Below are 14,904 nucleotides of genomic sequence, written 5' to 3'. Positions count from 1 at the left end.
GAATTTTATAGGATTAAATGTTGAAAGTTTAATTAAATCAATTGGAAAATATAAATATTATTTAAATTTACGAAAAAAATACTTATCACAAACAAATATCAGACGATTTAATTGCATCTTAACAAGTCCTTTATTGGCTATGTCAGTAATATCTAATTTTTACTTCTTCGTTGGAGAAGAAATTGGAAATATTTACATCTATAGAATATTACATGGTACCATTTTATTGTAAATTAAAATATTTAAAAATATTGTATTTTAAAATGAACAAATTCATCACACAAATTTTTTGTGGATTTCAGAGATATTTATTTTTAATTTTTATATAATTTTTTATTACAGATGCATGGTATAACACATTTGATTTACTCTTCTTCCTTTATTGCTGTTGTCAAGTTTCTACAGATATAAAAAATTGGGAATTACAAAAATATTCGAAATAGAGACTTCTACACTAGAGTATAAAATATTTTGAGAAAATGTATTTTATTCATAATTATATTATCAAATAATTTTTAAATAGTTTATTATTTAAGTACAAAATGAGTATAAAAATACAATACATAACTAAAATTATTTTTCACATTAACATGTATTATAAACCTTTAGCATTTATTACAAATGATAATAAAAAATTAGTACAAAGTTATGTGTGAATATTTTTTATATAATCGCTATTATATTTATTTTATATTAATAATCAACTGTATAATACGTACAAGGCACATTATATTTCAAATATATAAATGTTTGCAAAAATAATTTTTAAATTTTATTTTTATATTTTATATAATATTAATCAATTTATTTGTTTACATATTTCTACAGAGTTACAATAAATGTTCCTATCTTATTTATGTACTTTAAGACATACACATTTATATTTTTGAAACCTTTATATATCTTAATGTTATAAGACTTAATGTAATAAAGTCTAAAACTTTTATAATTATAATAGTAGACATGCTGTATTAAAATATATTTTTCTTAGAAAAATTTACTTGTACTTCATTATTAGAAAAAAAAAATGATACAGATTTTATGTATTTAACAATATTAAGTTTTAAGCAATAAAATGTTTGAAATTGTTACTTAAGACTATTGACTTTTAGGTAATTTAACATTTGCATTTATAATCGTTTCAATAAATAAAAATTTTGAAAAGTCATCTACATATAATGTTTCAAACTTAATATGTCTATTGTAAATGTGTTTTATAAATTATATCCCTAGTGCTTCTTCTTTGCAACAAAATGCTACAATATAAATTATTAAACTAATTTCTGTAAATATATTTAATATTCTATGTTATTTCTTAAACATAATCATTAATATCTACAAATTGTTTATATATTTATATATTTTTTATAAGAAAATGTCAGAAATGTAATGCCAAAAATCCTTAAATTTTTATGGAAGACATTTTTGAGCGATAATTGAAAACAGAAGTATTTCGGAATATTTAAAAATAACATTGAAATTATACACTGTTTATACACAGTGATACAGTTTGTGACAAAAACATAATTTGTATATGTATAAACCAGTATGCTACAAAAAGAAATAATCGTTTGAAACAAATATAAAACATGATAAGCAATACTTCTGTAACACATTTATACAAAATATATGAAAACTCAAAAAATCACTGATACTTCAAATTTCTGTTTTGCTAAGCAAATTATGAATTTGTACTAAACTTTCCAATATTTGGCACACTAACAAAATTATTGTTATTAAGTACCTATATTTCGTATTTATATACTTAACTAATAACTTTAGCTAATTAATTTGTTAATATATACATATAAGATTGTGATAAAGAATTGTTTTCGATTTTAATACCTGGAATGCTTAAGAAAGATTTTGTAACATAATTTGTTTTTGGAAATAATTAGTTATATACTGAACAACTTTAAAAATAACTTTATTTCACTTGAAAACAATAAATGCATTTTTATTCACTTTTTTAACATTATTATATATCAAAGCTATATTAATACTGTATTTCACACGACTAAAATCATGTAAAAATATGTTATTAAATTTATTCTTTTTTGCAGTATTATTTTTGTATATATTGAAATCTCTTTCTCCAGATAATAAAAGATTATTAAATCTACATTTCTTCTAATATTTACATATGCAGAAACTCAAAGTTTTATTTTAGTATCATGTATACTACAAATGTATTTTTATTAAAACTATTTCTATAGAAATTGACATATTTGATTTAGAAAAAATTTAAGAACTTAAGTTATATAAATTTTACTTACTTTTTTCAAATGTTTGTTTTTTAATTTCATTATTGGCAGTGTTATTTTCATCTATTTTAAAGACATTGTTTTGTAATGTATTATTAGCTAATAATAAAATTGTATTTTGATTACCATTTTGCTTTACATTAATTGCTTGCATATGTTTATTCAAAAATGTAAACTTTTTATTTTTATTTAATTGTATTTTTGATTGAGTTTGTGGAAATATATTGATGCATTTATTTTGTACTATTATACTAGTTAATGGTTCATGATGAATGTATAAACATTGTTCAGCTTGATTTAATAATAATTTATCTTTTTCAGAAACATAATTTGAAGATGTAATTGCTCGATTCTTTATTAAATTTGCAATAACTGCTTGATAATTACCTAATTTTTTGTCTTCATGTAATAGACAATCTTTATTTTGATTTATTATGATATCTGCACTCGTTGTTTTATTAGTAATTTGATTAATTTCTTGCAAGGTATTTATATCTATTAAATCTTCTGACACAGCTACTTCATGGCTTTCCATTTCTTGAAGAGACTTACAATTGAGGGTAGTAATATCATTGTTTCCTTTTTCATATTTTATATGTTCCTGAGTGAAGATTATATGTTTATTGCTATCTTCTTTCTTTGTTTTAACATGCCTATTTACTTGTATTAATTTTGTTTGTTCACTTATAGAATTATTGGAGTCATCATTAAAATAATTTTCTGTTCCATTAATTATTTGTATGGGATTTTTAATTTGATGTTCTGAAAATTTGAAGTTCTCTTCTTCTGTATCATCAACTAAGTTGCTATATTCTACTTTGATATATGATGGTGTTTCATTTATATTGTGATAAATTATTTCAGGTTGACACGCGTTATCTTGACATATAATTTGATTATTTCCATCTTTAATTATTTCTAACTTAATATAAGAAGCACTTTGCAACTGTGGCGATTTATCTTGCACTTTATCTGCATATTCATCTGGTAAAATATTTTCATCTCTGTTAGAAATTCTATTTTCTATAGGTAATTCAGTCTCTACAGATTCAGTCTTATTTAAATGAGATTCCGAACAAACCTCATAAGTTTCAAAACAATTTTTAATAATTTGTATTGTATCACTTGATTCCCAATTTTTATCACTACCAATAGAATCATTATTTATAATGTATTCCTCAGTTGCAGTATTTTGCAGTTGATCATTATCATTTTGACAATTTATTATTGTTTTTGTTGCAATTACACCCTCATCTATTATATGATCTTTATTTGCGTTATTCTTTTTTTTCCTGTTGGTACGAACTTTCTGAAAATCTTCTTCTGAAAGATATAACAACTCTCCAGTAGTTGTTAGAACTTTTCCATGCCTCGTTTTTAAATGTCGTTTGTAAGTATTTCTAGTTTTAAATCTGAATAACATAATATTTTTTTTTGAAGAAAGAATTGTATATTTTATGTACTCTAAGTATCGACAATGTATTATAGTCTACATTTTGCTTACCGTTGTCCACAATCATCGCATCCGAATGGTGCTTCTCCGGTATGTCTACGTCGATGTTCTCTAAAGTGCGATGGATGTCTAAATTTTTTTCCACAGTCAGCACATGTGAATCGCGTTTGATTTTGATGAATTAGCATGTGGTATTTTAAGCTATGCCTTCTTGTAAAAACTGCTCTACATATACGACATTCATATGGTTTTATTCCAGCATGACTGCGATAGTGAGACACCAATGTTGTAGGTGCTGTAAAGCTTCGTGGTGGATTACAAATTCGACATTCAAGATTGCTACCTGTTGGATTTCCTTTTTTCTTTATACGATCCATAAAAGCTAATGCCATTTCTCTTTCCTCTTTACTAGTACCTATAAATTTTGCCTTTCCTTTGGGTTTACTAGTTATAATTTCTGTACTTTTCTCATCATTTTCAGCTGACCATGATATCCCTAAAAAATAAATTAAAATATTTACATTATATATAAATTTTATATAGTTATATAAATAGATAAATTTATATAAATAATACATGCATGTACAAAGGGTACTCAAATATAATAGATATTTTATATATTTTATACATTTACCTGGTACATAAATTGCTTCAGATTTCTGATTGATTTTTTCTGACATTTTCTTATTAATACGTGGATATTCTTTCATATGAACACTGTCAGTGCCAACAACCATAAGTACAATCTATAGGAAAAAAGAATTGTATCTAAAATTTATAAATTTTGTACTTATATTTTATATTTATACTTACATTATCATCTGTTGTATTTTCAAGAGAATTATTGAAGGATAGTGTTTCTTTCTTATTAGGAATTTCATCTTTCAAACGTTCAAAATAACTATGATCACCAAGAACTTTAAAATCCATTCTGTCTGTGTCTTTTTGTTCAGAATTATGTAACTTTTTAGAATTTTCTATTTTTTCAACATTTTTGATTTTATCTAATTCTTTAAAGGTAGAATCATTTAATAGAATATTTCTTAAATAATTTGTAGATTTTTCTGTAATAACATTCTTATTTTCTTTATTTAATGTTTCCTGTGGTTTTCGTGATTGTTGTAACCTGCTTTTTTTACTTTGAGGACTTGTTTTATAATTTTTATAACTTACTGACTTTGCAGTAAAAGTTTTATCTATAAAATATAATTTTTCTACTATGATCAACATATAATAACTTTTTCGTTCTTAAGCATAGATAAATATTATAATTTTTACTTACAGGCTTCTTTATTAGTTTTTAAGTATTCTAAATGTTCTGCTAAATGTGCCTTGATAGACATTCTTGCTCTTCCTTCACTTGCAAAACTAGTATATTTTTGACCACATCCAATAACAAGAGCACATGTATATGAGTATTGCCTTTTTAATTCATCACTTGTAAAAATAGAAAACTGTTTAACTAATTGTGATGCAGGCATAGATAAAAGCTGTGGCACATTAAAGAATAATTCATGAGCCTTTCTCTTCGCACAATTTGTTTTTGACTTGCATTGTGATGGTAATAATGATTTACTATGTTTTTTTTCTGAGTGCAATGTTTGAGATGCAACTTCTGCAAGCATATCTAATAACGCAGCTGGACTATCACTTCCCATCATACCTAAAAATATTCATTATTGCAAAATGAAATAATTTTATTATATTTCTAACAAATTTTATTTAATTTTTTCACTTCTTTATATCCATGAAAAATTAGTTTATATATATATTTCATAAAACAAATCAATTTATACAATAAAAATGAATAGCAATTAATTGAAGTATTAAACTTGTATTTTTTATTAATTAAGATGTAGTTATTCACATTATAAAACATTATAAAACACATAAATATATACAATAAGTTTTCAACTTCCTTTAAAAAGTTTAAATAATATGTCTTCATTTTATTTATTATGTTAAGTATTATCATTCATTCTACAACAATAAATATTGATTCTTATTAACATTGTGACATATGACAGTCTTTCAAAAAAACACTTAATATCGTTATATTACAAAAATAGTCAAAAATTATTCCGTTTTTAGTATACAAAATATATGTATGTATAATCAGAAAAATAATTTTCAGCTCTCTTATGTATGAAAATTAAATTGTTTTTCTAGCGTCATTCTAGCAGACGCCATAAGGACGCCCAGCAGACGGTTTTTCAATTCATCTTTACTATGTTCTTAATAAAGTGCATATTTTACTATTATTATTATTACATCTACGAGATGAAAATTTTAATTAGTTGAAATTAATAAACAAGTACCTCCGTTATATGAATTAGAAGTAAATTCATGATTTGTTTTGGTGTTCATTATGGCATTCGTATTCGCGGCGTGTCTTCATTCCACTGCCTTCTGTGCACAACAGGTTCCTTTTTGTTGCTTCCTTGTTTGCTTCCTTTCTTGTCAATCCTGAAAACAGTATTGCCAATCTGTAAAACGAATATTTTGTATATGCATGTGAAATATAGAACAAAAATCTTGTATTTATTTAGATACAATTTAAAATGTTATATTTCTAGAAATTAACTTTCACCTCATTTATATAACAAAGAATAATTAAAACATGCAAAATTTCTATTTTCTTATAATCATTTATAATTATATATATATAAATATATGTATACATACATACATATGAGCCTTTCATAGGCTAAAGTAATCAAATTTTTGAATTTTCTGAAATTTGCGTATGAAAGCACTCGATTTTTAATTTTTTAATTTTTGAAATTTTTATTTTTTGTTTCTTGAAGTTAATCGATTTGACAAATAAGCAACTCTTATATAGATAATATTGAATGTCGTGTAAAATAAAGTATAACAGCCTAGTTTTGAGTATATTTATATACGGTTTCTTTAGATACATATAGATTTCTCTATTAAAATATGTTTTTGAATAAATAATATTCAATTATAGCTATATAATATTGTTACTGTGATAAATTTTATTAATTTCATAAAAAGTCAAAAAATGACACAGATATTTTTATAAGTATGCAATTACAAATTGTGAATATGATTTTAATTATGTACTTAACTTAATATATTTCAGGATAATTTATTTATTATATGTTATTATTTCTTTATTATAATTAAATATACAAACTAAATGACTAGTGAGTATAAGATATGAATTTAACTGTGAAACTTAATAATGATCAAAAAATACTAAAATTTAAACTATTAATAAATAATACACTATATATAAAATAATATACATCTGTTAAAACTTAGACTAAAATTAAGGCAAAAGGAATACAAAGTTTTTGTAATATATTCTTAAATATTTTATTGCATTAACTAAAAAGTTTCTAACCTCTCATAAAATAGAGATATACACGTGCGTGCGTGTGTGTGTGTGTGTGTGTGTGTGTGTGTGTGTGTGCGCGCGCGCGCGCGTGTGTGTGTTAGTAATGTTTGTATTATAAAAAAAAATATAATACATACTAAGATTATTTGAACAGTTTATGTTTTCACTATGACTTTGCAAGTACTTCAGTATTCTTCTTGTTCATTTACATTTTCACGTAATTTATTACAACTATCAGTTGATTCGTTTTTTATTACATCAGTGTCAAATATATCTTTAATAATGTCTTGCTTTTTCTTCATGTGAGATGGTAAATCATAGTATACATTTTCTGTTATTTGTTTTTTAACTATTACACCATGTTTTTCATATTCTGGGTTTAAAAATTCAATATTTTCATTATCATCAATAGCTTTCATTGATGCTAGTAACTTCTCTTTGTTATAATTAGTTATTTTTGTTTTAACATTATTTTCAGTTGTAGTACTAACATCAGTCAGTATATCACGAACTAAATTATTATCAAGAGATTGGACATCATACGAAACCATATCAATACTTTCCAATTTTTTATCTAATTCTTGTTTATTTAATTTATTCTTTGTTTCTAAATTATAGTTTTGAAGAAATATATTTTTGCTTGTTATTCCTATTTCTGTTGTGTCTGCTCTGTTTGTTGTTGTTTTATCCAAATTCTTTGAAAAATTTAATAAGTTTTTCGTAGAAGATTTTCGTTGCGAATCATTAATAATAGAATCATTTATATGTGATATTTCTGATGTAATATCTACTGATTTTATGTTATTAGTTGTGAACAATATATTATGCTCAGGTTTAGAATATGTTTGTAATAATGATTCACTTTTAGGATCATCTTTGGTTATACTTTCATTACTATATTCTTGTACTTCAGATGCATTTTGTTCAAACACGTAGTTTTCTATATTTTCTGAATTTTTATAATCCATTTCAATACTTTTTATATCATATTGGGCATATATATTTTGCTCCTCTACATTTTTAGCTTGCATATGTACGTCATCAATTAAATTCTGATAAAGATTTTGTGATCCATTCAAAATATTTTTTGAAGAAGTTGTTAATTTTTCTATTTCTTTATCAGAATCATAATGAATTTGATTATTACAGACAGATGAAATTAAGTGAAGTGTATCATTTTGATGATTCATTGACAGATATTGTTTCAATGGCTGTTTTCGTATCTCAGATTCTAATTCTGAATCACTTCCATAAGAATTTTCTCTCTCCTTTACCAAAACTTTTAATTTATCTCTATATTTACAATTAGGAAATCTTAATTCCTTTGAATCTGAAGTGTCATCTGCACTACTAATTAATCTAAAAGATAATAAAATATGTTATAATTAAGTACATATATTATATAATATATACAAATAAATAATTAGTATAGGCAAGTAAAAAAGATATATTTTAAATTGTCCGAACCTTGTATGCAATTGTTTAGAGTTACTAGATACATTTACGTAATTATCTTTATCATTTTCATTTTCATTTTCACTTTCACTATCTTCAGATGAATCAACAAGTTCTTTCTCTAATAATTTATTAAAATTATGATATTTTCGATTGTTATACATTTTTCTAAATTTATTTCCACTTATTTGATATTTCTGAATTTCTTTTTGTTGTTGTTCTAATTGTTTTGAATTTTCATTTATCGGGCTGTCTAATTCTTTAGATTGTTCTTCCGGATTATTTAACATATTTTTGTATGGTGATTTTTGAAGACGATACCTTCGTACTTGTTCTAAATTTGTCATTGTTTCAGATTTTGTACAATCTGCAGTTTGATTTGGATTTATCATTTCACCTATTTTGATATTTTTATCATTTAACTCAGATGTATGAAGCAAAGGCTAAAAGTTATCAAAACAAATTGAATAAAAATTGAAGAAAATATAAATATTGAAAAATCATGTAATATAGTTAATCTTTACCAAACTGTATTTTTGAACATCTGTTTGCCACTTTTTGTTTTTATCTGATAATTTTAATGGATTTGATGAGCTAAAAGGAGTTATTGAAAAAGTGTGAAAAAAATGATTAGTTTAGTATTATGTTTTTCACATACCTAATATCTCTTAAGTTTGTAAGAGATTGTGTGCCAAAACGTCGGTTTTTATCAGGAAGCAATAATTGTCCACTATAATATAATCTTCGTTCTCTGTTGTCTAATAAATTTTCTAAAGTTTTTAATTTTTCTGTTTTTTCATTTAAATATTTTTGGGTTTCTTTTCGCTTAGAAATTTCTAGATGTAATTGCTGTTTTAAACTTTTAGTTTCAAGAGCCAGTTTTTTATGTAGTGTCTAATAAAATAATTGAGTACATAAATATTATATAACAAATTATATGCAAATATTAAGTTACCTGTATAGTATCTTGTTGTTGTTGTATTCTATGATTTAAATCAGAAACTTCTAATTGTAATTTTTCCCTCTCTCCCAAATTACGGTCTTTACTAAGTTGTAATAAATGTTTATTTTGTGACTAAAAAATAGCAAGCAACTATTGAGTATTATTCTGTATTTGAAAATATTATATTAATATTTACCTGTAACTGTTGAAGCTCATTTTGCTTTTCTTTTAATAAATCACATGTTTCCTTTTGTAAAGTTTTTAACCTTTTGTACTTTGTCTGAAGTACTCTCAATTCTTCATGATGAGAATTAATAATTCGTGGAAGTTCAGCATTTGTTCCTTCATAACGTTTTAATGCAGAATCTTGTCTCTTCTGTAATGCTTTCAATAATTTGTTTTCATTTGCTAATTCCTGTGAAAATATATAATTGCATTGAGTATGCCTGTAATTAACATATAATTGTAATGTATACTTGAATTTCAGAACAATTTAAATTTACATGGTACTATATTTAATGTTATTACATTTAATTGATAGTGTGCATCAGCCAACTGATTTTGCAATTCTTTAATGCGCAACATTTTTGCAGATACAACTCCCTGTTCAATACTATTTTTTTTAAGCTTCGATTGTTCTAAAGAAGAATGATGTTGAACATTACTTTGATATGGCTGTCCTGTATGTTGAATGTTAATATTAAAAGACTGTTCTATATATTCACAGATTGTATATATTCAAATGTTGTTAATTTCTAATGTTAAGAACAATGACAATAATGAAATTGACGTTTATATTAGATTAAATTGAAAATATACAAAAACTGGTATATGTGCTATAAGAAAAAGGTTAAATCTTTTAATAATAGGATAGCATAACAAAGAATAAACATTGAAAAATGAAGTATCAAATTAATTCTTACTGAAATTTTAATACAAACCAAGTAAAGGGTGTAAATTCTTTTTCTTAGATGAAAAATATGCTACATTTTTGTCAGATGAATTAACTTTTGTTTCCACTGATGGTCTTCCTAAGTTAGAATTTTGTTTTCTGTAAATTATATGTACGATTTTTAAGAATTCATAGTAGTAAATACTTTCTATTCATAGTAGAAGTATATCAAGATACAGTTTAAAAATACAATAAAAACAAAATTTACAGATATAATACATATTAAGAAAATTAAATGAAATAAAGTGGATTAAGTTCTAAAACAATACATATATAATACAACTAACTGGAATATTTGTTATAAATATTTTATATATTTTATATAAATATGTTATCATTTTTGAAAATAATCATTTTGAAGTCTACTGGCTTTAAATATTCTTATAATAATATGAAATATTTACTTTAATTTCTGGCTAAACATATATTATTGCAATATCTAAAATAAAAATTCTAAAAATATATAAGTGAATATACTTATGAATTGTTGAGTACTGTGATTACCTATTGAGATTCTTATAGGCATTGAAGTGTACTACAGGTAATGTAGGAACTTCAGTTTGCATTTTTTATTTGCAAATTCTACATCACAACTAGCATAGTTTCGTATAAACACAAATTATTATTTTATTTTTCAAACTTATTGAAGACTAATCAGCTTCCATAGTTGTTTTTAACTGGTCTCCAAGGTAACAAATGCACAACATTTCCCTAATCAATGTTGTTTGAAATTGTACATAATTAAAGAACTATGATTAAATAACAATATATAAATATATATTTTATAAGTGATAAATGAAAATGAAAGTATATATGTAAAAGGTTTTTCATTTTGATTTTACTTAAAAATATTTATAAATAGTATGAGAGTATTTTCTGTTAATTTTCCATATGCATATAATAAAAAAGTATAATAATCTTTATTTATTTTTTATTTTAACTTTTTTATCATAATCTTCAAACGTGTAATTATATTTCAAAGCTGTAATCAGAGACATTTAATTTTTGGCAGTTATTTACTGCTACATATAATGCACATACATTACTAATTATTAGTTACAATTATTAATTAATTACTAATTATTAGTTATATTAGTTACAAATTTTTTATTTATACAGATAGTTTTAAACATATTTAGATAGAAATAAATGAAATTATTATTAATGATTTTCCTAATTTATTGTTACTAGTTGAGTTTATAATATACAATAATACAATAAATAATAATTGTTTAAATTTCAGTGATTTTAATTCTATATTAAAACTGGGTTGAGACAATTAGGTAGATTTATTTTATCAAATCAACTTGTTTTTAAATATTTTTCAAATTGTTTTATTAAATTGTGCCAAATGTGAAACATTACCTAAATAAAAACCTTTCTTAGCTCAGAATATTTTCTATATGTTTAAAATATAGATTTATTATTTCAAATTCAAAATTGTACAGATATTATTACCTGTGTATTTTACAATTTGTCTCAAACTCCTGGAGTTCTACAGTTATCTTTTTCTTGAGGATGTTTAAGTATTCCTATATGTTGTGTTTCCCATAATTTGCTGTATAAAGAATTTGGCATAGCTAATAAAGAATCATGAGTTCCTCTGTCAATTAAATTACCATTATCTAATACTAAAATTTCATCTGAATCCATAACGGTAGATAATCGATGGGCTATAACAATAGAAGTCCGACCAGCGGTTGCTCTGCGTAATGCTTCAAGAATATTCTGTAAATATTATATCATGGTTAAATATATGTAGTATATCATGGTTAAATATATGTAACATTTAATATATGATAGAAACGAACATGTTCTGTAATAGAATCTAAAGATGATGTGGCTTCATCAAAAATTAATATTGGACTGTTTTTTAAAATCGCTCTAGCAATTGCTACTCGCTGCTTTTCACCACCACTTAATTTTAAACCACGTTCTCCAACAGGTGTATCGTATCCTTTTGGCCATTTAAGTATAGAATTGTGCAAATTTGCCATTTTGGCAGCTTCAAAAACATCCTCCTTAGATTTTGATAAATTACCATAATGCAAATTATAAAAGATACTTTCATGAAAAAGGACAGTATCCTAAAATTGTTTATTGATTTTAATATTACAAGTATATATTACTGACATATTTTTTAATCTTATTACCTGAGGGACAATAGCTATAGATTTTCTTAAAGTATCTAAATCAATATCTTGAATATTATGTCCATTTATATAAACACCTCCAGATTGTGGTTCAAAAAATCGATACAATAATCTCACTAATGTAGTTTTACTAAAAAGCATGTATAATTAAATAATATTTTACTTTTATATAAATTATGTACATTACACTCCACACTTACCCACAACCAGATCCTCCAACAATAGCAATCTTTTTACCACTTGGAATGGTAAAATTAATATTTTTAAAAATAGGCTTCCCTTCAACATATTGAAAGCTAATATTTTTGAATTCAATATCTGAATTCTTTGAATTTATATTAAACTGCATTGCATTTTCCTTAGACTGGAAATGTATTGCAAAATGTATTTAATTATTTATATGTTCATAAAATCTTAATCTTGTTAAAATGAAATATAAGTACCTTAATTGCAGTATCCATTGTCATTAAAGTAAACATAGTTTGCATATCTATAAGAGCTTGTCTAACTTCACGATATACAGAGCCCAAAAATCCTAAAGGAACTGACAATTGGAATAAAAGTCCATTGACCATTACTAAATCTCCTACTGTCATGGTTCCTACATTCATTTCATTTAAAAATAATATCAATATTTATACTTTACATTATAGACATTTTAAACATTAAAAAATTACCCTCTATAATACTATTAGATGCTAGTACCATTATCAAACTTAGAGCACCACTAAATATAGCGTTTTGTCCAAAATTTAGCATTGCTAAACTTGTACTGGTTTTAAGTGATGCAATTTCATATTTTTTTAATGATTCATCATATCTTTCAGCTTCAAATTTTTCATTATTAAAATACTAACAGAAAAGATGTAATAATAAATTATTTATATAATAAAAATGTTAAAATTGTATCGAAGTATAATTATCGCAATTGCAAAAATAAATAAATTATGAAATGTACCTTTACTGTTTCATAATTGATAAGTGAATCTATTGCTTTATTGCTTGCTTCATTTTCTGCTTGATTCATAAAGATTCTAAATTTTGTTCGCCACTGAGTAATAGCTAATGTGAATAAAGTATAAAATCCGACGCAGCTAAGAGCAATACTTGCATATTCTCCTCCACATTTTAAATATAATACTGTACTGACTAATGATAATTCGAAGACAGTGGGTATAACATTAAATACCATAGCATTTAATATAAAATTTATACCACGGCTTCCTCTATCTATTGTCTATAATAATTTGAAGTGAATAAATATTAACTCCAAATAATAAATATGTAAAAACAATGTTAAAATAAAATAATTTATTTTACTTTGGATAGTGCTCCAGTTTGTCTACCTAGGTGAAAAGTCATATCTAGATTATGTAAATGTAAAAATACATTTTTGGCTATTTTACGAATAGAATGTTGAGCAACTTTTGCAAATACTGCATTTCGCAATTCACTAAATCCAGCTGCACCAGCACGTGCAATTCCATCTATTATAATAATGTTAATATAAAATATATACAGTTAATAATTAGTAAAGTAAAGTATTCATTCTATAATAATAATAACTTATACAATTTACATACATCCAATAAGTAATGATGTTGCTACAGTTGCAACTGTTTCTGGTGCAGATCCCATACTTAGCATGGCATTACCAGTAGTTGCTATATGTTGAGTATTAAGTGTATCTATTGCATATTTAAAAATAAAAGGAACACCAACACTTAAAACTTTTGCACCAATAAGTAAACCAACAGCCATTTTAACTCTTTTTCGGATTTCTGGATCATCCTATAAACAGATATATTTATATTATTATAATATTAACTAAATATTTAAGATAACTTACTTTTGGCCAAATATATCTAAGCATTGCTTTAATCATATTTGTAGCTTTAACTGATTCTCCTTCTTGGAAGTCAATACTTTCACGGCTTAAACTAGATACACCAGGATGAAAACAATCTCTTTTTTGTTGTCCTGACTTCCCTCCAATAAATCCAGAAATTATTGATGGAAATTTAACTGAAGTTACAATAGATTTTGATTGAACCATAGTCTTTTTTTTCTGTATACGATCAATGACATTTCCACTGCAACACTAGAAGAATAATAAAAAATATTTAAGTACATATTTATATACTTTATATTAATATAAGTATCAATAATAAATATTATTAAACACTTTTACTTTTCTTTTAAATAATATTAATAATTTGTTAAATACAGAAATATTTAATTTAAAATAAAAATAGATGAAATTATTATTTTAAATAGTGGAAAAGTAAACAAAATTTAATGAATAGTATTAATATTTTTA

At 24.1% G+C, this 14,904-nt stretch overlaps 4 protein-coding genes across 4 annotated transcripts in view; 1 reads left to right on the top strand and 3 right to left on the bottom strand.

Moving 5' to 3' along the window:
- rasp (protein-cysteine N-palmitoyltransferase Rasp) overlaps positions 1-443 on the top strand; it is a 2,053-nt gene extending 1,610 nt beyond the window's left edge. Inside the window, 2 exon segments of the mRNA XM_017910752.1 lie at positions 1-215; positions 343-443. The exon segment at positions 1-215 is cut by the window's left edge and continues 14 nt beyond it. Coding sequence (XP_017766241.1) covers positions 1-215; positions 343-443 — 316 coding nt within the window.
- A 1,825-nt stretch (positions 444-2,268) lies between these two features.
- On the bottom strand, positions 2,269-6,121 carry LOC108555204 (zinc finger protein 595). Its single transcript, XM_017910749.1, has 6 exons — positions 6,036-6,121; positions 5,000-5,380; positions 4,531-4,913; positions 4,352-4,463; positions 3,769-4,213; positions 2,269-3,676 (listed from the first exon to the last, which is right to left on the bottom strand). Exons 1-6 carry the CDS (start codon positions 6,082-6,084, stop codon positions 2,269-2,271), a joined length of 2,778 nt encoding a protein of 925 aa, XP_017766238.1. The 5' UTR covers positions 6,085-6,121.
- A 1,040-nt stretch (positions 6,122-7,161) lies between these two features.
- On the bottom strand, positions 7,162-10,997 carry LOC108555207 (interaptin). The gene is made up of 9 exons (XM_017910751.1): positions 10,936-10,997; positions 10,421-10,530; positions 10,008-10,159; positions 9,676-9,894; positions 9,492-9,611; positions 9,195-9,430; positions 9,061-9,130; positions 8,549-8,979; positions 7,162-8,440 (listed from the first exon to the last, which is right to left on the bottom strand). Exons 1-9 carry the CDS (start codon positions 10,995-10,997, stop codon positions 7,267-7,269), a joined length of 2,574 nt encoding a protein of 857 aa, XP_017766240.1. The 3' UTR covers positions 7,162-7,266.
- A 776-nt stretch (positions 10,998-11,773) lies between these two features.
- The window catches only part of ABCB7 (ATP binding cassette subfamily B member 7), a 5,829-nt gene continuing 2,698 nt past the window's right edge, over positions 11,774-14,904 (bottom strand). Inside the window, exons 3-13 of the mRNA XM_017910729.1 lie at positions 14,434-14,685; positions 14,168-14,375; positions 13,905-14,071; positions 13,543-13,821; positions 13,262-13,436; positions 13,028-13,185; positions 12,785-12,948; positions 12,585-12,714; positions 12,243-12,518; positions 11,890-12,159; positions 11,774-11,796 (exon numbers count right to left, since the gene is read on the bottom strand). Coding sequence (XP_017766218.1) covers positions 11,911-12,159; positions 12,243-12,518; positions 12,585-12,714; positions 12,785-12,948; positions 13,028-13,185; positions 13,262-13,436; positions 13,543-13,821; positions 13,905-14,071; positions 14,168-14,375; positions 14,434-14,685 — 2,058 coding nt within the window. The 3' untranslated portion in view covers positions 11,774-11,796; positions 11,890-11,910. The remainder of the gene's footprint in view (positions 11,797-11,889; positions 12,160-12,242; positions 12,519-12,584; positions 12,715-12,784; positions 12,949-13,027; positions 13,186-13,261; positions 13,437-13,542; positions 13,822-13,904; positions 14,072-14,167; positions 14,376-14,433; positions 14,686-14,904) is intronic.

This window comes from Eufriesea mexicana, unplaced genomic scaffold, assembly GCF_001483705.2.
Source record: "Eufriesea mexicana isolate 0111107269 unplaced genomic scaffold, ASM148370v2 scaffold143, whole genome shotgun sequence".
Lineage (NCBI taxonomy): Eukaryota > Metazoa > Arthropoda > Insecta > Hymenoptera > Apidae > Eufriesea > Eufriesea mexicana.
This window is presented reverse-complemented; position numbering and strand designations above follow the sequence as displayed.

Coding starts and splice junctions, on each gene's coding strand:
- LOC108555204 (XM_017910749.1), bottom strand. CDS start 6,084: ATGAACACCAAAACAAATCATGAATTTACTTCTAATTCATATAACGGA. Junction 4,464..4,530: donor AAAATACAACAGATGATAAT/GTAAGTATAAAT, acceptor TTTTTCCTATAG/ATTGTACTTATGGTTGTTGG. Junction 3,677..3,768: donor TGCGATGATTGTGGACAACG/GTAAGCAAAATG, acceptor TATGTTATTCAG/ATTTAAAACTAGAAATACTT.
- LOC108555207 (XM_017910751.1), bottom strand. CDS start 10,997: ATGCAAACTGAAGTTCCTACATTACCTGTAGTACACTTCAATGCCTAT. Junction 9,895..10,007: donor ATGCACACTATCAATTAAAT/GTAATAACATTA, acceptor ATATTTTCACAG/GAATTAGCAAATGAAAACAA. Junction 9,131..9,194: donor ACAAACTTAAGAGATATTAG/GTATGTGAAAAA, acceptor AACTCCTTTTAG/CTCATCAAATCCATTAAAAT.